The following is a 24,571-nucleotide window of genomic DNA, read 5'->3' as shown; positions in this document are numbered from 1 at the left end:
GAGCTGAAACCTCAATAAAGAACAGCACAAAGGGAATTTACTTAGGATATCATGGGAATAGCTGAAAAATTTGGAGAACAGTGTGTTAGGAATTTGCAATAAAAACAATCGAGTTCCATCTGGAGAAAAAGATAGATATACTTTCAGCTGTGCATGACATAGAAGAGTTTAATATCTTACTTGTTGAAGAGACTTATTAGAATTCGGTATTCAGTTGCCCTGCATCATTTGCTCTCATTTTCTATAAAGTACGCTAAGTATACTATTATCCTTTTACAATTGTTGTGAGTTGTCCAGCTCTCTCATTGGTGCCAAATGATTCCTTGCATCCTTTCTTCCCCTTCTTTCCTTCTGTGTACCACCTTCTTGCTTTCCCTGCAACCTCCTACCATTCTCTCCACCCGCCTCTCCCCAGAACCTAGAGCTCTGTATGTGCTCCCATGTTCACATGCTCAAACTATTCATCCTGCATTCCTTTCTATAAATAACATTCACTTGTTTCCCCCCGCACAGATTTACCAGTCCTGATTGCTCCCCATTGCTCCTTCTTTTCATGGCAGTGTACATTATTTTGTCCTCAAGGAGGAAATAATTTCAGTCCCGGCTCTCACATCATGCCAGGTACCAGAATTTTGCACATGCTACTGGCTGCATCTGCTTCCATTCTCTCCACATCGAGTCCCTTGTTCATCTACATTTTAGGCTCTGTGCATTTCACTCACTGTCAGTGCCCAGACGCCTCCCTCCTGCCTTCTCTATTTCTGTGGCTTTCCCCAAGACAGAGTCGCTGTGCGATTCCCCACCATGATCTCTGAATACCATGTTTCTCCCCTCCTCAGCTGAAAGTCCAATAGTCTTGCCGCCTGACCAAGTCTTTGCTACAACATTTTGCGTTTCTGATTGTCTTGGTATTTTGGATATAAGGTGGGCCTGGGCTCAAGATGGTAATCAAAATGAGAACACAGAGATACTTTCAGGTTGCATCTGCATTGGAGGACCACGCTAAATAGGCGTAGCCACAGAAATTCCCCCAGTACAAACCCTGAATGAGAAATTCCATCACACTGAATGTGCTGCTGCTGCAATTCAGCCAGCATTAATCATGATTCTTATTTGCATTGCTATTCACAGAAGAAACATTCTCCTTTATCTGAAAGTATATGTTTTCTCTCAAGATTTAGTGGACATACCTGCCACAATGTGTTCCCACATAATCTTGACAAACCTGTCCCGATCACTCCTTGCCTGTTCATGGATGAAACCCAGTGCGTGGTTCATTTCATGCTGAATTGCTCCTTTATCCATGCAACCGTTTTTCACCAAGCCTACTGCTTGACGTCCTCCAATTTTTCCAAAGTAAGACCAGCAGCTAAGAATAGGCAATCAATAACCAAAATGATCATGTTCAGCAAATACAAAGAAATAGATGTTCTGATGCCACCAAGGGCCTCCAGATGTGCAGCCACAGAAGGGGACATGCAAATAGTCAACTGGCAGGAGATACCCAGGCTTCTGAAAGCTGCCAGACTACACAGGGGGAGAAATAAAGCCTTTGTGATGAGTATGGCAAATTTTAAAAGAGTAAAAGGACTATATCAAACTAGGATGAAGCAGTTTAAGTAGTTAAGCAAAGAACCTGAAACATTTATACTTTTTAAAGATTTTTACAACAATTAAGGAAAATATCTCATTTTGAGTTGTGCTCTATCACTTTTAAGTCCACACACACATTTATTCCTGCAGCCCATTAACTGATGTAACTACCAGTATATCTAAAGAAAACTGAAAAATTGCACCTGCTCTCTGAATCTTGACCCCTAGGATAAACAAAGGGGCAGTTTTTTAAATGCAGATCAAAAAAGAAAAGAAACTGATAGACTTTTTGAGTCCTTCCACTCTCAGGAGACAGGGAACTTACCTCTGCCCACGTTCAACATACACATAATCTGTTTCTGTAGTGCGATTTACAAACTGCACACAGGTCAGCGTGGAGATCTCCTGCAGAGCATCAGCAATCCAGGACCTCTCTGTCACTGCTAGAAAGAGAAAGGGACCAGGAGCAGTCTTCCTTCATTAATCAAAAGCAAAGTGCATTCATAGAATCATAGAATGGTTTGGCTTGGAAGGGACTTTAAGGATCATCTAGTCCAACCCCCTGCCATGGGCAGGGACACCTTCCACTAGACCAGGGTGCTCAAAGCCCCATCCAGCCTGACCTTGAACGCTTCCAGGGATGGGGCATCCACAGCTTCTCTGGGCAGCCTGTTCCAGTGCCTCACCACCCTCATGGTGAAGAATTTCTGCCTTAGATCTAATCTAAACCTACCCTCTTTCAGTTTAAAGCCATTACCCCTTGTCCTGTCACTACATGCCCTGGTAAAAAGTCCCTCTCCAGCTTTCTTGTAGGTCCCTTTCAGGTACTGGATTGATGGGGTGCATACCTTTAAAACTTCACAGCACTTATTAGCTTTTTATCATACATATAAAACAAAATAAGGGTCAAAAACCTTCAGAGATCTTCAAGTTGATTGGACTTTTAAGGGGACATGTAAGAATTATAGGTAGCCGTTATGCATATTCCATAGGAGACAGCTGATGGGAAGCGAGACTGGCATTGTTTCTTTCATTAGATAGGACAGAAAAAATGAAACAATTTTAGATATAAATAATTGGATTAAAGTATCCCAAATGAGCCATCTGATCATAGCTAAGCACCTAAAAACCTATTTTGTTCATCAGAGATAACAAATGTCTGCCACACACTCCTTGGAATCACTTGAGGCAGCAGGGTTCAGAGGCTCTGAATATCACAGTGTTTCTATTCAGGTACTAAATAAAGTATGGAGTGTTTATCTACTTCTGAACATTTTGGCCTAATTTGGCTTCCTCAGTTATGAATCATCTACAACTGATTTGTATCTCTACTTCCTCATCTATAGTTTGGGGAGAGGGAGGTAGATGGAATAACCCTCACCTAACCACAAGCGCCTGTGCTGCAGTTCTGGAAGCACACAGGCAGAGGAACAGCTCAGATACTGCAAAAGCTGGGCTTTCCTCAGCTCAAATGATAACACAGATTCCCTTCCCCCAGGAATGGGAATCAGGCACGGGCTGCATTTCAGTTATACGCCATTTTCTCTCTAGGTAAGATCTTTTAAGAGGGGTCTGTGTGGAAGCCTTAGACCAGAGATGCCTCGCAAGGGGAGCGATGGAAGCCCTGCACAGCCTATACGAAGACTTCTGGAACAGAATTTTCTAGATTAAGGCATCGGTCCTGCAGTCCTTTGCACAGGACAGAGCAATTGACTGACTAGAGAGAAATAATATGGGAAAAAATATCTCCAAGGATCTTTTCCTCCATTTTTACATCTACAGGATTCTAGTGTGAGAATATTTCTATGAGAGATTTGAAGAAAAAAAATAAATTATTGTGTTCCAAAATGTGCTCCTAGTGGTAATTTTGACAAAAATAATAATGTAAACAAATTATATTTCTTCTTCTTTACTTACTAAATATCAAAGTGCATTGTAGCTAGCAGGAATGAGCTAATATTTGTAATTAAAATTAATTAGCTGGTATTTATATGACAACTACTGCCCAAGTAACCACATATATAGTGTCTGTAACCAAAATGTTTTAGCTAAACAGCCATAGGGCTAGCACATAAGCAAAAGGGACATATCAATAAATTCTCATTTGGACAAAGACTGTTTTTGATGCATGCCACAGCAACATAAAACAACAGAGTACAGGGACTGGAAGATCAATGCTGACTTTACAGCATCCATTTGCATACACTTACAGAAATCAGAAGAGATGTTAATTGGGACCTTGACTAGTCCATCTTGTGACTTGGGCCATAAACAGCTCTCACAGTTAATTGCACTGCGTCGTCCTCTTCTCAAGAGGATGTCTTCTTCAGACACAGCTACTTCACTACCTGGCAGATGAAGAAAATAAAGAGCATACAAGGCACGGAGAAGACAAATAGATGTGCAAAAGAGAGATGAAAGCTATGCTCTAACCAAGCTTTTGTACCTTTGGAAATTTCTTTCACTGAAGTTCATTTCTCAATAATGTGAAAAAGTATTAGTAACTTCAGACTGAGTGAATCTAGCATTCACAATATGCTAAGACTGGTTAGGTCTGCCTTGCCTCTTGGATAGAAAGAGATTAATATTAATATAGATGTCATAGTGCAGCTGTAATCAAAGTCATGACTAAAGATATTTTAGGTTAAGAAGCTTTGGGAACCTTCAGAGTGGAAGGCTAAGTATTACAAATCATTGTTCACTTCATTAGAGGTTGTGGAATGAAAGACAAATCATAACTGACCTCTGTAAAAATGGGATGAATCATACAAAAGATATTTTTATCATGCATACTGAATGCACGCAAGCTATTAATTTCCAAGTTAACTGTTAATTTGACATGAAACACTGTGACATGCTCCTCAGTTCTGACCCCAAAATACTTTGAATGCATTTCTTACAGACAAGAGCTACCGGTTATTATGCTGAAACAGTACAATACTCTTGGGTACAGCAGATAGGGAAGAGCCTTATATCACATAGGAAAGAAATCAAAGTGAAAAGTATTCTGATTTGCTGAGGCTGCATAAGGAAAAGAACATTCCATGTAGCAATTGTTCAATAAGTCTTCTTAATTTCTTTATCATGACAACATAAATAATCACACTGAATGTTACTTTAAAACACACCTGAATTCTGTGAATTGTTTTCCACTGATGCTGGAAAATATTTTCAAGAGAAAAATATACCAAATAATGAGAATGAGGTATAGAGAAGCAGCCCCACCAAAATCTACAGTAATTTATATAATAATTACAATCAAACTCACCTAAGCCATTATTTCTTGTAGCTATCTGAAAATAAAAAAGCATATCTTTTAATACATGTGTATCTCCATAGCAGAAAACAACTATTGTGTAGAATCACAGCAGTAAAAGTTTGTAACTAATTTTACAATAGAGCAACTCAGCAGCAGCAATGTAAATTCTAAACATCTGAGATCAGGAACACACCTGGACAGGTTTACTTAGTGCAAAGCTGTAGAGAAATGCTAAATGAGTTGGCAGAAGAAAGTACTTCATCTTCAGGTTTCTGAGATGATCCTCTCTGCTCTGCAGCTCAGGTCTCAAAGCTGTGGTTAGTTTTCTTGGGGCAAGTTTTGTGGGAAAGCTGCTGCTGTTGTTAGCAAGTGTAACAGAATTAGATAACAAGGAGTATTTTCACAAAACAAACACACTGCAGGACCTCTCAAGAGAATTTCCAGGCTCTCATTTCTTATTTATCTTCAGAAAACAGAGGAAATGGAGCAATAGGAAAGAAAATCCAGCGACCTTAAAGTGACTCATCTTTGATTCTAAGAAGAACCCATGAGCTGCTGCAGGTCCCCTCACTGCTGACCAAGGGACAGGATATCCAGTAACGTTCTGTTTACAGCAAAACTCAGAGTCAAGGAACTCTTTGATCCCTCCACGCTTGACTACCTGTCCTAGAAACTCCTTCGCTTGCTGCCAGGAGCCACCCTGCTCCACAGAGCCCGTCTGTCAGCCTGCCCGCCCTGTGCACCTCAGCCAGGCACTGCTGGCCACGACCACTGGCAGATCTGCCGGAGCCAGAGATGAATCTGATTGTTGGTTGAAATTGTTTTTCCAGTACCATATCTTGCAATATCATCATCACTGGCAGTGATTGTGTGTCTTTCTGGAGCCTACAAATAAATAAAACCACCAGCTTCCAGAGTTTTGGCTTCCCAGCTTCTGGGAAGGCCTCCTTCCTTTGATGTCCATGATTAGAGACGAGCCTTGAAAGGCAGGCTGCATCCTAGAAAACCCACACTGGAAGAGTAAGCCACACAATGGGAATATTCGTGTTGAAGCCACATGAGCTCGACTCCATCTGCAGGCAGATGTTGTTTTCTCCTCCCAGCTTCAGCCCCTGCAGAAATACCCAGGTGCTATATAAAATGCTAAGGAATTGCTGCATCAGATCTTTAAGGAACAAGCAAGAAAACCTCTGGAATTGCCTGCAAAGGCAAAGTTCAGAGGAATCTGTGTGGTTCACAGCAGATGGAGATGGCAGAGGGTGCCTTTCCAGACAGACATATGGGCTGGTCCTTTTTTTTTAAGGAGTACTTTGCGAGGAAAATTTTAGCTGCTATTATGTAAAGCTTTGCTACTAATATTTTCATACATTTCTGAGCAACCTCCATGTCTATTCAAGATCAGGTTCAAAGGAGAGACAGAGGGACTCGCAGGAGCACATTGCTGCTGCTACACATCACAAGATGACAGGGGAGAGAGCAAAAGTTATTACATAATAAAAGCAAGAGAACAAGATCCCTGGGCAGAGCCTGGGGCTGGGTCACTCCAGGCCTGCAGCAAGGAGGGACCAAAGAGCCCTTTGAAGTTCTGCCATGCAGATTTGCACATCCATTCCCTGGAAGGCTGTGATACCTCACTGACTCCAGCTGCAGACCACAGACCACAGTAACTCTTGAGTCAGAACATTTATCTCGTGATTTAATTCATTTTCCTACCTGCCAGGAAGAACTGGGTATTTTTCAAGGCTAATTAATAGACCAAAGTCTCATATCACCCAATAACACATTATCAGAAGTTGTCCCATAGATGCAAATTTCCTTTTTGATGCTGCTTGTCTACATTGTCTGCTTTGATATTCTAGCAGGATAATATTCAGGTCTCGGTTTCATTATCTGTCCAAATAATCTGATTACACAGCTGTAACTTGCATTCTTTCTCCTGTACACCTTTTCTTACACTGTCTTTTGACATTTCTCATTCTTAGCCACACTGTCCTTGATCTGCCACATCATAGAATCACAAAATGTCCTGAGTTGGAAGGGACCTACAAGGATCATCAAGTCCAACTCCTGTCTCTGATAGGACAACCCCCAAATATGGTATCTGATCATATTGTTTGTTCACCACATTCTTAGTGATGCTTACTGAGTTTCACTTTCATTCCACAGCAGAGAATGAGCACTTCTTTCACCATATAATCCAAGTCCCTCTTGGCATAATATTTAATGACAAAGTTAGAAAAACCTGTTGATGTTTAAGTATAGGGTTTTTTCTTAGCTCTGTATCAGTAATAAGTATCATCAGAAGCAACAGGAATAGTCAAATGATCTTTCCATAACAAGGAAGTACAGAGGGCACTTTCCCTGGCTAAAGCATTAGAGTGTATGAACCTCAAGGGAAACAAAATTGAGGGCAGCGAAAGGCCCCGTGGTTGTCTCAGGACCCAATGGAACATCCCTCTAATGCTCATTTTCTCGGCTACACACACCAGAGATTATGCAGACAATTGCTGTTGAACAAGCAGTCGGCTTAACTAAACTGCGTGTTCTCCTTAAGAAGCTTATTACTTTTCAAAAGGCTTCACGATATCTCTATATGTTTAAGCAGGTCAATTGTTCATACTAAATTAAGAGTCCTAATTTTTTATTTAAGTCACAATCATAGAAAGTATTGCCCTTACTAGATGACAATAATTTTTAAACCTGTTTTGTGTGACACTGCACAGCAGATTCTGCTGGAGAGCATTTTTAAATAAATTTGTATTCATTAAATGAAACTATTATCTAATACTATAACAGGCTGAAAAGAGTTAAATAATAAAAACATGCACAAAACTTCCTTTGTATTTGAAATGATGTTATTGAACAGTTATCTGTTTACAGGTACTGTGTACTTCAGGATGCTAGGATTAGTGAAAGCATGCATTCATGCCTCATTATTTACTGATTGGGAGAAGAAAATGAGCCTTCTTGCTTTTCAGTTGCGAGTCAGATAGTCAGTTTAAGATAATTAAATCATTGACCTTGATCAAGCGCAATAAAACACTGTGGCTTTTGTAGAAAAGGTCACAATCAGGAAACTAAGATTTTGTAAATCTGGTCCCTTGTGCCAAGTCCTTACTTTGTCATAGCTACCAGCCAGCAAAAGCAAACCTTTAATAGAAAAGGTTACTATTGAGCATAGTACGTGCTTGATATACACTTGATATACACTTGAAGGCTAGTTTTAATACAATTAGTCAATTTTAGTGTAAGTTACAGTATATTATGCCATAGAATGTACTGACATATTTCTACATTTTATGTACTTTTTTATTTAAATGAAAGATTTACTGTATTTAAAACAAACAAACAAAAAAACCCACAACAAAACAAAAACAAACCCCAACTCTTTTGTGTAAGTACTGAGATGTGTTGAAATTAGTTTGAAATCAAAGAGTGTTTGGACTCTGTTCCTCCTAAACCACTCCTGCAGCAATGTGATCTCTGCTGTTTTACCACCATTTATCTTTTACTTTCCAGTGTAAGAATGATATAACAATGTTAGAAAGGAGAGGCACATATCCAAAGACTCTCCACTGGAGATAACTACAGGTGTCTGTGAGCCTTAACCTGAGATGATGGCTAGAGACACAAATCAGCTGAAACTTTTACAGCTAACTTGGTTTTATTTGGTTTGCAGTAGCTGTAGGCTGATCAGAACTTTACTATAGTTTTTTAAATCAATGCATGGGGAAAGTTGTGTTTCTGGAGACAAGCTACAAAGGTTGGTTTCAGTACTTCAGTATCTAAGTACCCAAGGACTAAGCTAGATGGGACTGGCTGGTCTATAGCTTCCCTGGTTCTGATAAAATCTGATCTGAAACCAATGTCTAACTGCAAACACCACCCCTAACGCTGTGTTTTGTTCACAAGTTGTTCAGGTACGTTTAGAAGTCTTGATCTAATGCTGCTCTCTAGTGGTTTGCTATTTGTGCAAGTGGGACATGTTTCCGGAAAGTCAAGAACACATCACCACTCACAGCCTATTTGCTCCTTCAGTCCCTGTCTGCACACACCAAACAGTAGCTGCTTCCTGCAGAAAATGCTTGCAGGCATGAAGCATCTGTCCTGTAATCTCTGCTGAGGAGTGATGAATCAGTTTTAGCCCAAATCATCTAAAAACTTTGTTTTAGCATCTGTAGCTTTTTACTTCACTATTCACCTTCTCCAGGTACTTCGAGATTATACATACAGATGCCACAGTAGACTTCTGAGGCACTCAGATGGCCCATTAGAAAAATAAGCCATTTACCTGCACCACTTTCCCTAATGGACTTTAAAATCTTAATTTTTTTTTTTTTAATTAATGATTCCTCCTAAACGCTTTTGGAAAGCTTATAGTGCAGAACCCAAATACTGTTCTGCCTCTACCCTAGCTTCACTTTGACTTCACAACATCAGTCATTGCCCCATCCCCTGGTTTGCCCTAAAAGAGAGCCAAGATAAATTGACATAAGGGGAGCAGCAAGAAGACAGCTGCCCCATAAGGGGGGTCCCTAGGAGCTGTGACTACAGCACAGCCCCACAGTAACTCAGCACACAGGGGTGGGCAGACACCACAGCCTCTTGACAATGTGTTGAATCACATCCAGAAGCTGAAGGCAGAGACAAGACTGAAGACAGGGATACAACATAGGTCTGAAGTCCAGCAGGGAGACTGAGACCAAATTGGAATATGTACTCCTCCAACACAGCCCAAGCCAGAAGCAAAAGCAAGGCCAGAGCTGAAATGGAGCCCCTGGGACAATGGACAGAGGCTGCGGGTGGAGGCCCCAGGTGAGGCCAGTCAGCAGCTATTCTGGTCTGTTGTCACCCTCCATCCCTGAAAGCTACGACATGCTGCAACAGTCCTCCTCGCTCCCTATACACCAGGCGTGGGCTGTCCAGTGAACACAACTATAGCTTAGATAACCACATCCACTCGGTCACCAACTAGGTCATCACAGTCTTCTTCAGAGACCTCTAGGAGGTTATATTTCAGGCTCTGTGAAGGTTATGTTGACTCAGCCCCAACATATTATATTTATCTTTGAGTCTACTACTTCCATTTTTATTGCATATTTCTTCCAGCTCTAGGTGTGGAGGAAATAACAGTCACTCATCCTGGATCCTTGTTAAAGTTTGATTGCCCATTCCCATAGCTCTGGCACTGCAGTGATTTAAGCGGCACTTACCGAGCTCCCTCAGCAGTGGAGCAGTTTCATACGTGAGCTGCCTCTGAACTCCTGGGTGAGCGTCATCTGCTCCTACCGAGATGTTACTCTTTATTGCACTGATTTGTGCTAAAACCCTTTCTTCCAAGCAATGACACTTTCTCTGAGATGTTCTTCCTAAACCTGGGATTTCCTCAAATTCAACCCCTGACAGGAATGATCTGACCAGAACTTCCCTGTCCTGCTCTGTAGCATTTGTCAACCTAAGGAATGTGCAGCTTTTCTGAAGTTACCTTATCTTCCCTGAGAGCCTCTTTCGTATCTGGCTTATCTACTCATTACATCAACTCTGACAGACTTCCAATTAAAAAGAAAAAATAATAATAAAAAAATCTCTTTTTACCTGTTATGTTTCTACTTGTCAGAATTTACATTGCTCTTTATTTTCATCATTCAGGTATGACTTCTACTTTTTTTTTTTTCTTTCAGGGAGTTACACTTTTTAAAGTGTCATGTTACAACCATACATTTTTCAGCCCTTTCTGTGCAACTAGAACATTGACTTTACACAAACATATATACATGACCATATGCATTTCCACAGTGGCTTTCAGGGAAAGAAACCTGAAACCTTTCTAAGAAATGAAACCGGTTCCATACCCAAGAGACTGCTTTCAGATAAAATTTCTTACTAGATAAACATCAGGCAACTGGGCAGGAATAAAAATTTCTTTCATAAATCTGTCAGGAAGAAGCTTTAGAAATAGAATAGGTTCAATTTCTCTGTGTGTTTGTAGAGACAGTGCACATCTTGGGAATATACATTGCTGGGCTAAAAAATGACATGAAAAATATACAAGCAGGTATTAATAATAACGTTCAGTACTTTCTTACAATGTCTCATTCAAAGTACTTTGAAAAGATATTGAAATACTGTGCTGACAAATGGGACGTTTAGCTGCGCTTCATTAATAAAGAAATCCAGATGCTGACTCATAAAAAAGCCTATCCAGGATCTCTCAGTAGCAGAATGAAAACTAGAAGCCAGGAGTCCTGTGTCATCCCTCCCTATGGGAATTGCTATACTTTCCTGACAAGTAATATTTGTCAAAGGAACAGAGCCTCCAGTCTCCAAATGTTCTCTTGCTGTTGCTTACAAAGCAGTTGAGTGCTATTACCTCTGTTCTAGGTAAGCAATTAAGGTCAGGTGTTCAAAACTGATTGCTAAAGAGAAGCACCTTCAGCCAAGTTTAGGATTTGAAACAGGTGTGCTAGTTCTCCAAAGTGCTTAATACCTGCAGCTTACACAGAGTTCAGGGATCCAGTTTTCAAAAAGTTGTATCAAGGGAGTTGTCCAGCTTTGCACAGGGGAAGCTTTGCTAGAGTCAGTGTTTCTGTGGTTAATCTCTTAATACTTAGTGATGAAACACTCTTCCTTGAATCCCCAGGGCTGCTGTGGCACCGGAGAGCAAGTAGTTAACACTAAGGACTGGATCTTTTGCACAGGATCTTCCCATGTAATGGAAGAGGGTTGTGCCACCCTTCTAAGTGACTTAATAATTGTCATTTTAGTACTGTAAATCCTCAGAGTCTGAATATAGTATATGCAGTGATGTCTGTCAATACAAAGCAAGCACAGTGGATGCACATGTGCATGAGTAAAAAAACTACAAGGACCCCTCAATGCCACTTATTCCAGCTTCTGTTGGTCAAGGTATTAATGTCATACATTAGCTTCTTTCAACTTAAAATCTGCCCATTTTCCCCTATAGCATATGTGCTCTTGTTAGAATACTGTTCTAAAAGTATATTTTGTGAAATACAGGTACCGATGATGGTTTATTGAGTGCTCATGGGAGACGCTGGAGACCAAGGAAACATTGGTAATGACCCAAACTATCCTTCGATGTGAAGACTTGTGATGAAGACGGATTGTAACAGAAAGCTCTGCCTAGGGTTAGGTGATCATTACTACTAAAATAGCTGTATTCTGGTCACCACTGCTGACTTTTAGAGCACTGGTTTACTTGAGAGGATACAACTCCACAGTCCTACAGCTCTAAGGTTGTTCTTTTCTGAAGTAAGAAAAAAAGTTGAGGGTGCTGAGCTCTGAAAGGCAGTGTTGAAGATGCCCAAGACAACCTGGCAAGCTAAGATTTTTTGGTTTTCAGTTAGAAAAAGTCAGCTTGTAAGGTCTTTTTTGGGGGTCTCTAAGTGCTCCTATTTTTCACCTCCCAGGGAAAAATTAAGATGCTTAAATGGAATTGAGGTGCTCAGGACCGAGAAGAAGAGGCATAAATAATCAAAGAGCAAAGTGATCTATACTCAGCAAGTGGGATGGGTGTCTTCAGGTGTGCTGGAAGAATGGGGCAGCATGGGGACAGCAGAGAGTTCATTTGCCCCATGGGAAAATGATGAGGAGAAATTTGGGAACTAGTATAACCACATTACCCTTCGTCAGTTTTGGGATATGTAAGCTTTCAACAGCATCAGACCTGACATCACATGTTTAAAAAATGTGCTAGGAAAGCTTTCATGAAAATAAATATTTGAGTTCCTAATCTTATAGCTCATCTGAAATGTGGAGTTTCCAGACAAAAAGTACTTCAAACACCAAGCTGTGAGTATCAGCTGGTTATAATGCACAGGAGAAAAAGCAATACCTTTAGAAATCAGCACAGTTTCTCCTATTTGTCTTGCCTATCTGAAAAATGCTTTTACACAGGTATCTTCTAAGTTTTTGTTTGCTTTTGAAACCTGATGGGCTTACATGTAGCAGGCTTATTGCACTGCTGGGATTTGACATTAGTAGCAATTCAAAGATTAGAGTTGCATTATCTCAGACATCTCTAAACTGTTTTTTCAACTGCTTATTGCTGCCAAGCCATTTGAGAGCAGGTTCCATGCTGGGGCCATGTCACATGAGCAGCCCTATAGCCTGTGCTGGTAGAGAGAACAATCGCCAGCTGCGTTCGAGAGTCATACTGCATTCAGCCTGCACATCTACTGCTACATGATTTCCTTATAGGTTGGTGAGATTCTCAGGGAGGCATCACTCTCTCTAGCGTGTTACCCATGCCTAGAGTTCCTCTGCTTTGCCTCTGCAATGTTTATGAACAGCAGCTGATTTCCAGGTTCTTTTTTTTATCAGTGGAATAGATGATGTAAGGGAAAAAATAACTGAAAGGCAAATCTTGAGAATTTGCTGTGCTGTCTTAGTGCTGGCTGACACTGAAGTTGGGCATTTTAGATCTCAACATTCTGCAGGGAAAAAAAAAAAAAAAAAAAACAAAAACAAAGCAGTTGGTCACTGCCTTTCACCTGGAGACTTAAAAGGGGCTGGACCAGCTATATAAGGGTACATGGCTGTCTCCACCAGCAGAAGAACTGGATACCGCATGAACAGTCAAATCAAAGCAGGGAAGGGAGAAAGAAAAAGAGGTGACAATGCTTTAGGAAGACTGTCTGCCAGAAGTGGGATTACCATGGCATCCTTTGCAGTTCTGTTATGCAGAGTTGGTACCCTCCCTGAATGCAGTGGTGAAGTGCATCTGAAGCATTTTGCTTGTTAAATAATTCATATATATTTTTCATCTATTGCTAGAATCCATATAGCTCGCCCGTGCTTTTATCTCCAGAGCAATGTAATATCCTGACTCCATGGTAGCGCTACAGCAGGTAAGGCCAGCTTGCCTTTTTTCCTTCCAGAGCTATAATTGCCCAGGCACAGCCCATTAGTGGAGAATAATATGAAGGGTATGAATGAGACGAAAATTCCCTTTCTTGGCAGTAATGGTCCTACCACATTTCACTGGGATTAGAAAAAGGACTAATGGCACATGCTAACCCATATGCATGCATAAAAGCATAAGTGCATGCATAAATGCAGAAGCACAGAGATTTGCATATGGGTACTGTCTCTTGCAAGCACATAGGCATACAAACATTAACAAATATTTGCTCTGCAACGGATTTTTAAGAGTGTATAAAATCTGTAACAGGAATTTAAACAGCTTGTGCAAAATACTTCTGTGCGTTTGTGTGGTGAGGATAGGGTAGGAATCTACTTCCCGCACCTCCCTGTATCCACTGCTATGAGTTGGGTTTGAGATGCAACTGGATTCCTACCAAAGCAGTGGTTATATATTATACTATCAGCTCTGAAGCATTGTCGTCATGCACTTTGTGCACAACTTCAATTAAACATTCATAAACAAAAGGCACATCCTTTGACCGAAGTCCTGCCAGGCATTTTTTTATATGTGCGCCCATGTCATTCCTGTTCATGTAGCATCCTCGGTGCACGGTTTGATTCACGGTGAATTATTCCCTCTTTCATGCAGCTTTTGCTCAAAGTCATTATCTGGGAGCCTCTGTTCTTACTAAAGTGAGACTAGCACTTAGAAAATGAAAGAAGGTCCTCTAGAATTCATTTATCAACCAAAGACAGGAGCCGGCTCTAAAATTAATCTATAAAGAGGGAGTCAGTCACCTATGGCAGCTGGCAATATCTGTGTTGACCATAAACTGCAAAAGCCACATGTGGATTGCATATTATACCAACTAAGGGAATGCACATCCCTGTTTCATGTTTAGTACTAGTCATTCTGGGATTACAAATCATTGGTTCATGCAGCGTTCAGCACCCTCTGGGACTAGATACCATTCCCGGTGCTGATATCTGCCCTAGCCTGACACAATAGGCAGCATGAACACAGACGTGATTCTGTGGAAGCTGTCTGGGGTTTTTTAGAAAATTTTTGCCTAATGATTTGACTTTCCCATCAATACTAATGTGTATTGCCAGCTGCTCTCAGTGGAAAGTTGTTTTGAGCAGAAACTGCTGAATGTAGGTAGTATTTAAAGCTACATAAACTGTGCCTCTATGAGAAGTGACGCGTCTCTGCCAATTACTATATTAACACCGTGACACTGACATTTCTCTTCTCACTGTAGGCTGCCAGGTGTTCAGTCTCTGCCTGTTTCACTACGCAGTTCAGCAACACTGTCGCTATTCCAGAGGGTGTGTTGGAACATTACTATGGGTGTAATCCAGAGCAGTGGATGCTTTGTGGATCAGTGGTCAGGCTGGAAGGAAGACCTGGGAGATGCAGTAAGAGGACACTATGTCAGGACAGGGGCATGTGGCTAAAGAATCACAGAATGTTAGGGATTGGAAGGGACCTCAAAAGATCATCTAGCTGCAGTGGAGAAGCAGATCTGGAATTAATTTACAGCCCCAAGTATACCTGCAGAGCTTAGAAGAGTTTGCACAGTGCTCAGCAGAGAAGAAAGCTGTTAATCTGTCTTCTCTAGGAATACTAATTTCTACACAACTAATTTATTGAACCAAGAGTAATGGGATCAGTGCACTGGAACCTACCTGTCATTAGGAAAAACACTTATGCAGTCCTTCCCTGTTGTGCAGTCTAACTAACAGATACAAGTCAAGATGTCATACTGTGGGATGGCCCCACCAAGCCTAATGCATTTTTCCTAATGACCTGTGAGAATCCTAGAATACCAGGTTGGAAGGGACCAAAAGGATCACCTGGTCCAGCGCTTCCTGGCAAAAGCAGACTCCGGACAAGATGGCCCAGCACCCCGTCCAGCTGAATCTTAAAAGTCTCCAGTGTTGGGGAATCCACCACTTCCCTGGGGAGATTATTCCAATGGCTGATTGTTTGCATTGTGAAAAATTTCCCTCATGTGTCCAACTGGAATCTCCAATTGAAGTAACTTGTACCCATTACCCTTTGTCTTTTCCATGTGACTCCTTGTAAAAAGGGAGTCTCCATCTTCTTTGTTGCCACCCTTTAAATACTGGAACATGGTGATGAGATCTCCCCTCAGCCTTCTTTTCTCAAGGCTGAGCAAGCCCATTTCTCTCAGCCTTTCCTCATTTGGTGGCTTCCCAGTCCTTTGATTATCTTTGTGGCTCTCCTCTGGATCCTCTCCAGCCTGTCCACATTTTTTTGCATAGCAAGGACCAAAACTGAAAACAATATTCCAAGTGTTGCCTGACAAACGCTGAGTAGAGCGGGGTAATGACTTCTTTGTCTCTGCTGTTGATGCCCTTGTTGATGCAGCCCAGCATTCTGTTGGTTTTCTCTGCTGGAGCAGGACACTCTTCAGTCATATTGAGCTGCTTGTCCACCAGGACTCCCAGGTCCCTTTCCACAGAGCTGCTCCCCAGCTGGGTAGATCCCAGCCTGTGATGCACCCCTGAGTTTTGCTTTCCCAAGTGCAAGACCTTATACTTGTCCTTGTTGAACTTCATAAGGTTCTTGTTAGCCCACTCTTCCAGTTCATCCCAGTCAAACTGCAGCGTGGCTCTCCCTTCTGAAGTGTACTCTTCCCCACACAGTTTGGTGTAATCAAAAAAACTTCATCAGGCTACACTTGATGCCATCATCCAGATCACTTATGAAGATGTTAAACAGTGTTGGGCCCAATATTGGTCCCTGGGGACCCCACTCATGACAGAAGAATCCACTGAGAGCACTGCTAACACCAAATGAATCTCCTCTTTTGGTAGCAGGTACTTTAGGACATCAGTCTACTTTGCAACACAATTTGCATAAAGCCATGTGACTGCTTAATCAAGATGCACATTTGCAAATGTTGACATGCACCTTAAGTGTAGTGGCAGACACCTGTGCAGGTGAGGCTCTCTCTTAGGTGTGGGGGATTATGGTGGGTCTGTGGATTCCCTGACGGAGGGCATGAGAACAGAAATTAGCCTTGAACATATCAAGGCCTACCTGTGAGAAAGATGGGAGTAAAGGAGTATCCAGAGATGTTAAGGATGTACCCATGAGAGAGAAGGGAGTAGAAGAGTAACATTGATGATAGCAAAATTAGCCAATGAGATGTTACTACTGTAACTTGTAACCAATAGTGAAGAGACACGTGAATTGGTAAAACTGTATAAAAATGCACTTGTGGCAATAAATGGCATCTACTACTTTCATCCTGGAAGAACTTGGTCTATGTCTTTTGTCCGTCTCAACCGTGACAGTTGGGATGCAATTCAACCTAGCAGAACTGGGCTGTGAGACAAAATCCTTAGAATCTCGTGGTGCAGACCCTTGATGCAGGAGCTACAGAGCTGGTTACAGAAGCAGCAAAGCTCCATGAACAGTATGTGGAAGCCCCAGCTAACATCCCAAGTTTTATCTGCTTTGCTGCTTCATTATGTTATTTCTCTCTGGTTCCCACTACTAACAGCAAGTAGAGGGAATGACACTCCAGTTAATAGTTTATAAACATCCAGTCTCATTTAGTTGTGCAGAGGCTTCCCTACAGAGACAATGAGCAGAGCAGGGGCCTGAGACCCAGCATTTCAGAGGAGGAACTCTTACCAGGGAGAAGGCACCTGAGGAATGTCCATGTATCATCCTTCACTTCTCAGCTGCTAGAAAGGTGGGGATGGTAGGAAGGGATGTTGGTTGGGCAGCAGCACCTGCTCAAGCTACATGACAGAGATGGTTCCAGAGTCCAAGTGCTACACATGACAGCAACCATGATGAACATCTGCAGTGAACATCAAGAACAGTATTTGTGGAGAAGGCCGAAAAATGACGGAGAAAATCATCCTTCCACGTATTTACTACTGCAGTATATGGCCAGAAGATAAAATGGGAGAAGGTCTTCTTCAGGTGGTCCTCAGAGGTTCCTCATAGACATGTGCAAGGTGGTATGAGTAATGTAAAATACTGGACACTTCATGTCTTACCTACATTTAAACTACCACTGGCTGGATTAGAGGGCCTTGTTCTCCTTTACTGTGTCCACCATCTCTGTTTCAACAATGGGAAAAGAGGGGATTTTGCCTCATCTTTTTCTTTTCTGTGTCTCATGGGACAGATTACTCACCTTTTTCCATCTGCAATTGTGGGACAATTTTATTAAAAGGGATATACAGATGTGCATGTGTGTGGTGGCGGCAAGGTGGGAGGAAGAAGATTGTTTCACAGGAAAAACAGGGGAAGGGAAAATCCCATCTACTCCAAAAGCAGCTCAGAAACTCAGCAGAATGTTAAGCAGACCAAAATTTAATTAAGCTTTAAGAATGTAAGGTACAATTTATGCTGGAATAAAAGTCTATCTCAGTTCAGTGCCACTAACAGTCTTTCTGAACCAGAGATTCTGAGCCTGGAGGCTGCTAGTTGACATCTCATCCCTGTTGTTATTGATGTTGAGAAGAAACTGTAAGGGAGGGAGGTCAAAAAATGGATGATAAATTCATTAGAGGATTTTGGCCAAAAACACAGTAACTTTGCAAGCATTATCATGTCAAAGCCTCCTTCCTGTAAAAGAATTTACTGCCTGTGTAGGTGGAAAAAAAAAAAACCCAACTTAAATCTAAAAGGTCAGAAATACCCTGAAAAGAGAGACACCCCCATATTAATTCTACTGTTCATGAAAAGGATGAAATATCATCTAGAGCCTTGTTCTGGCACCCTGAGAACAAATCACTGGTGATTCCAAATGTCAGCAAAACCTATGAGCAGAGCTTTGCTGTCTGTACAGTCCACAGTCTTTGGCATGAGTTCAAAGTAAAAATGAATCTCAAGATTTCTGAAGTCTGGGAAGCCCATATGTGAAGCCAGTTATGCATCCTGGTATTTTGGCAGAGATAGTTTCCTACTGCAAGACTTTGAAGCCTACATGAAAAAAAATAAATTGCCTTCATGCTCTTTAACTAAAGGCATGTGAAACAGAGCAGCTTTGTTTAAGTGAACCCAAAAGTTCAAACCCACTTATTTTCACTCTTTTTCCTCATTAAAATTATCAAAACCTGCTTTCATTGCCAAATACATGGCTTTTTATGAAATGCAGCTTCCAGTTGCTTTTAAGGCTGGTGAATCTCTATAGATTTTTCAATTAATCTCATCTGAGTTTTAATTTTGGGACCATATAAGCATAGATGCTTTCACAGTTTATTTGGTATAAAGTGCTTTCAGGACTTGTCAGTTTATTTTTCTCAGTGATGCAAAGCTAACCATTTATTATTTGAACAAACTGACTACTTTTATTAAATTTTATAATGAAACTAAAATATTATCTTATTCATTGTCAAAGAAGGTGAAATATAATAGAAAAGAGCAAAAATATAAACTTCAGACAAAATACAAATCTTGACCAGTTTGAGAATTAAAACATGGGGTATCTAATAGACTGCTATCAAACTGAAGCAAAATACCCTACAGAAATCAGTAGGAATTTTGTGACTTCAGTGACTCCCTATAACTATTATCTAAAGAGCAGGTGGTGCAACTATTATAGTTATGCTTCTATAATGGTTATTCTAACTTTATAATTTACACCATCCTTCCAGGTGGTAGCATTTTCTACCAAGCATGTACTGTGATTGCAGGGATGTGCATGATATAAGATGCATGGCAGGTGAAAAATCAGGTTCTAAGCATCCTTGGTTGCCAACAATATGCTTTTTCTTATACAACCCATTTTGTAAAAATCTCTCTAGAAGATGCCATCATCTGTTGGTGGAAGTGCCTTGGCCATGTAATCTAGGCATCATGAAATACTGCCTGCCAGAGTGTAACAGAAAATCATTCTTTCTTGGTGTGCTGAGAATAAGCAGACCATGGTCGTAGTTCAGTGTCTCCTCATATCATCTTTGACATATTTATTTTCTTGCCACGGAACAGTTTGTGAAGGTTCTGTCACAGTCATGAAACAGCTAGCCTCATTTGACAACAGTCTTTCAAAGAACTCTAAAGAAACATGACAAAGAACCAAAAATAGTGACACAATAAGCAAAGCTGATACTTGGAGTTTGGGATTTTACACAATTGAGCAAAAAACCATTTGCATTCAGAGAAGCGGGCAGACTAATTACAGTACAGCTCTAGAAGGTAATGGTTAAGTGTGGTATCCCTGTGCAGAAGGATCTTTAGTAAAGAGATTTTAAATGGATTTTATATAAGAACTTTCCCAGTAAGAGGGGAAAAAACACCAGACTAAAGCCAAAGTACTGATTTCAATCCAAAGCAGCAATATGTACCAAGTTCTTTTCACATATCTACTTGATTGCTAGATGATTTCAGCTTAGTAAAAGGGCTGATATATTTTTCTTTCTATTACTGCCTATTGAATGTCAGCTTTTGGCATCCCAAATTCTTCAGCTTGAGTGCCACAGGCTCCCGTCAGGAGAGGGCAGGTAAACACCTGTAGACCTCTGGATGATCCTTTCCACAGCTGTGAATCATGGCCTCCAATGACACAGCCAAATACCAAGACTGTCTATGGTTTCCTTGTTATACCATTATGATTTATTGGTGTTTTAAAATGAATAGGGACAAATATTTAAAAGGCGTCAGTTCCCGAATTAGGCTGTTACCAGTCCGGGATGTAGGAGACCAAGTGATGCTCCTTGCTCTGCCACAAATGTTATCTGTGCCATCCAGTATCTCATTCAGATTCCAATGTATGGTGGTGTTTAGGCAACTGATTGCTGTAGGTATGTAACTTCCCTCGGTTTAGTCACCTTTATACTTTCAGAAATCTGAACTTCATTCTCAGAGAGAGTTTTACAAGTTCTCTTTTGGAGCTTTTAGCCTTTTCCAATAACCAGGTACCCAATGCAGCAAGTACCTCCCCACCTTCCAGGGGTGTTGTAAGAGTGAAGTTGGGAAACAGAGAATCAAATGCTGCTGTACTGACAGCTATATAAGCCTACAAAATATACAGGTTCAGGGTAGTTATCTCAATGCACAAGTCTTTCACCAAGACAACGCACCAGAAAAGGCTACTGCTTACATTTTTCCAAAAAGGGGCTAATTTTTTGCTGTGTTTTCTTGGGATGCTTGTTAAGGCCAATGGCAAATTTATTTTCTCAAGGTAAGGGAGAATTTTTTGATTCATAACAGAGAGGTCTGGAGGAGTTGTAAATGCTACAGTCATTACTAGTCAGCAGCTTCATTGTCTGGAAATAATTTTCTTTCTACCAGGACTCTTTAGCACATGAGCCAACTACTGCCCCCATATTGTGACTACCTATTACAATGAATTATTACTGCTTATTGTTTCCTTGTCTTATATCACGTGGTATTTGCATTTCCTTTATGCTGCATTATCCTTTTTAACAGCAGGCAATGTGAAGGTTACTCAAATGTCACACAGGGCAAGTACATGACATAGGAAATAAGGCTGAAAAGAGCATGGAGCTAAACAGGGGTAAGAAGACAGGGAAATTAAGCTTTATGATGCCAGTCACCTACACTCAAGTGGCTGGTATGGAAAGACGAAATAGAACTTTGCTGCAGTCTAATCTAGTATCAATTCTCTATATTTTAATGCTTCAGTCCTCCTGAAGGCTTTACAATGATCATTAATTATTTCAATATATAAGGGAAAGCTCTATCATTGTAGGGGTGAGATTTGGAATCTCATTTGTTGATCAGATTCTTATCTCTGAGCCAGTATCTGGTCATCAGCATAGGCAAAAACTGCTGACATCTTGTGCAGAAGTTAGCACACATGACAGGGAGATGCCATTCTGTTATGCTGTATCTGAGGAGTGTGCTTTCCAGCCTACACAGCAAAAACTACACACACACACACACTCACCCCTGCACAGAGAATGATAACATTTATTAAATTGCATTTCTTTTTCTTGTAAAAAGTTATTTAGGAATGTACTGTGACAAAATCTGAAGGTCAAAATAGTTTTTCACTGCTTTCAGCACCTTGCAGGAAATTATAAGTGAACCATGCTTTAGTCACTTAAGATGTTTGAGATCCTCAGCCTTCACTGAAAATTCTGGGTAGGTAAATCTCCTGGAGTGGTCTGTGCTTTAGGAAGGCGGGGAAGGGAATTTCTGCTTTATAAAGACATCACTTTAAATTTATAAACAGTACAGTTTAACAATGGGAACATCTACACTGGCCCTTCTGCTTTGATAAAGACACACTTTTGAGGTGAATCTTACCAGAGGAGCCTCGGAGTGCATTAACTGGAATGAATCCTTTTGGATGAAACTAAACTGGAAAAACTTATTCCAGGTGCACAGTTGTTACAGTCATTAATGGGCATTCAGTCTAAAGTATTAAAGCTTGTTCAAAGCAATCACCCCCTGAAATAAGTCTAATAAGGACCTTGCATCCTCAGCACCAACTGTTTCACTGAACAAAGCCATAACCTGTGAACTCCACTATCTGCTACTGTGCACGTAGCCTGTACTGTTTAATTTTTTGTTAGCAAATATTTTTGGTAGCTGCTGAAAGAGTCTCAGGAGTAAAAGACTTTCTGTGCCTAGTATAAACAGCTTTTTACTTCCCATTATTTTTTAAATTTCCCCCTAGATTTGTCTATCATCCAGAATATTCTCAGTCGTCAGCTGGAACATTCTTTGAATGTTCTACAGACATCACAAACATGACAAGCTGATGTTAACTTGTTTGAAAGATTGTACATATTTTATTTTAGGGGCTTGGGAACTTCCTGACAAATCATGTTATGTTCATCTGAAATTTTGAATTTTAAATGTAGAAAGCTGCATTATTTTGAACTTCATCTTACCTTGATGAGAGAAAAGATAGCTTACCCTTTAAACCTTTATAATTTCTTTTACTGGGAGTCGGACTATAATTTACATGTTAAACTCAACACAAACATGATAGAAACTTCTTTCTACACACCATCTGACTAGAGCATAAATATGGATTTTTATTATGCAATTAAAAATCAAATACAATCTAATTCTACTAATACAATTGGCAATATTAGTTGATATAAGTTTTGTTATACAGTATACAGAGGAAAGGATTTATTTTGGTTATGTTATTACAGTTAATATTATGTATATAATACATAGGGTAATATCTCACACACATATAGCAGGTCTGCTTATATATGCACATATACATATGTGTACATGTCTGCAGAAATCGGTGTGGTCTGTGAAACCTTCCCTGAATTCACTGGCTTCCACTACTGGTCTTCTGAGAAGATTCACATGTTTGAAGTATGTGTACATGTGCAGAAGATGTTGTAAAATCTGCTATGAAACTCTGTGCCAGGAAATGGTTGCAGGATACTTCCTCTGAGAATCAATCCAGAAAATGATTTGAGGCACGGCTGTGTTGTGAGAAGCAAAGGAAAGGGGTCTCTGTAGTTTTCAGTCCATGTGGGGCAAGGGAATTACTATGTTTGGTGTCTTTCAAGAGTTCCCTATCTAACTGAAAAATCAATACTAGTCTTAGGGTACCATTCCACATCTACTCTCCAAGGAGGTTCTGTAGATTAGAAAAGACAGTATGAAACCAAAAAAAATAACTGCTTTTCCTCTACTATGCTCTGAGAGAAGGCATTTATAGCCTTTAGCTAGCACATTTTGCCTTTTGTGTTTTCTGACTAAACAGGGTCCACTGTGCTGAAAAATGATTTAGAAGACAGACATGGCTACCAAGGGCATATTCTTTTGTGAATAAATTGGTATGATTCTCAGTCAAGGGGTGAAAAAAGGGAACAAAAGCAATCTTTCCTCTTTTGAATTGAACTGCTTGTCAAGTTGTAGTTATGTTCTCTACATAACTTATTAACTCAGTATTCACCTGTGGAATACTACTACATCAGAGAAAACTGAACTCTCATCGACATCACTTGCTTAATGTCGTTTTATCTCCCAACTCCAGGAACCATTACTTCCAACCACCTTTCTTTTTGTTTTGCTTTGTCTGGCTCTCCTCATTGCATTAAACCATTTGCCAGCTCTCTTCTGTATCCATGTCCTTCCTGCTATTCCCTCAGGTCCTATCACTGGTTGCAGAGAGATCAGCACCTGTCCCTTCTCCTTCCCTTATGAGGAAGCTGTGGACTGTGCTGAGGTCTCCTCTCAGTCTCCTCCAGGCTGAACAAACCAGGAGACTTCAGCCACTCCTCATATGGCTTCCTCCCCAAACCCTCAACTTGCACCAGGGGAGGTTTAGACTAGATATTAGGAAACATTTTTTCACAGAAAGGGCTGTCAGGCACTGGAACAGGCTGCTGAGGGAAGTGGTGGAGTCACCATCCCTGGAGGTGTTTAAAAGACACGTAGATGAAGTTCTTAGGGACATGGTTTAGTGGTAGACTTGGCAGTGTGAGGCTAACAGTTGGATTCAGTGATCTTAAAGGTCTTTTCTAACCAAAATGATTCAATGATTCTGTGTGTGTGATTATACCTCATGATAATTTTAAAGCAACGCGTAAAAAGTTTTCGTGCCAAGGGCAATTTCTAGACTCTCTCACCTTCCCCACTGAACAGCACACCCTTGTGTGAAGCAGCAGCAGCAGCCGGCGAAGCTGCAGACACACAATGCTGGCCCAGGGTGACATGACCCTGCACGGGTTTGGGGCAGCCGGAGGGCGGCAGCCACAGAGCAGAGCCAGGGCCTGGAGAACGGGCCCCTCGTCTTGGCCAAACGACACCGCAGGTCCATTCCTCCCCCTTTGCTGCATTCGCATCGAGCATACCACGAAAATTGGAGGTGGTGAATATATTATAATTTTAAAGCA

The 24,571-nt window shown here is 40.9% G+C and overlaps 1 protein-coding gene across 1 annotated transcript in view; it reads right to left on the bottom strand.

Annotated features, from left to right (window-relative positions):
• Positions 1 to 24,527, bottom strand: part of LOC136102506 (astacin-like metalloendopeptidase) — a 34,372-nt gene extending 9,845 nt beyond the window's left edge. The window contains exons 1-4 of the mRNA XM_071808615.1: positions 24,305 to 24,527; positions 3,804 to 3,941; positions 1,919 to 2,036; positions 1,191 to 1,369 (exon numbers count right to left, since the gene is read on the bottom strand). Coding sequence (XP_071664716.1) covers positions 1,191 to 1,369; positions 1,919 to 2,036; positions 3,804 to 3,941; positions 24,305 to 24,527 — 658 coding nt within the window. The remainder of the gene's footprint in view (positions 1 to 1,190; positions 1,370 to 1,918; positions 2,037 to 3,803; positions 3,942 to 24,304) is intronic.
• Between the last annotated feature and the right edge of the window lie 44 nt (positions 24,528 to 24,571).

Source organism: Patagioenas fasciata, chromosome 5 (genome assembly GCF_037038585.1).
Source record: "Patagioenas fasciata isolate bPatFas1 chromosome 5, bPatFas1.hap1, whole genome shotgun sequence".
NCBI lineage: Eukaryota > Metazoa > Chordata > Aves > Columbiformes > Columbidae > Patagioenas > Patagioenas fasciata.
Note: the sequence above shows the minus strand (reverse complement) of the source record. Positions and strands in the feature narration are given on the sequence as shown.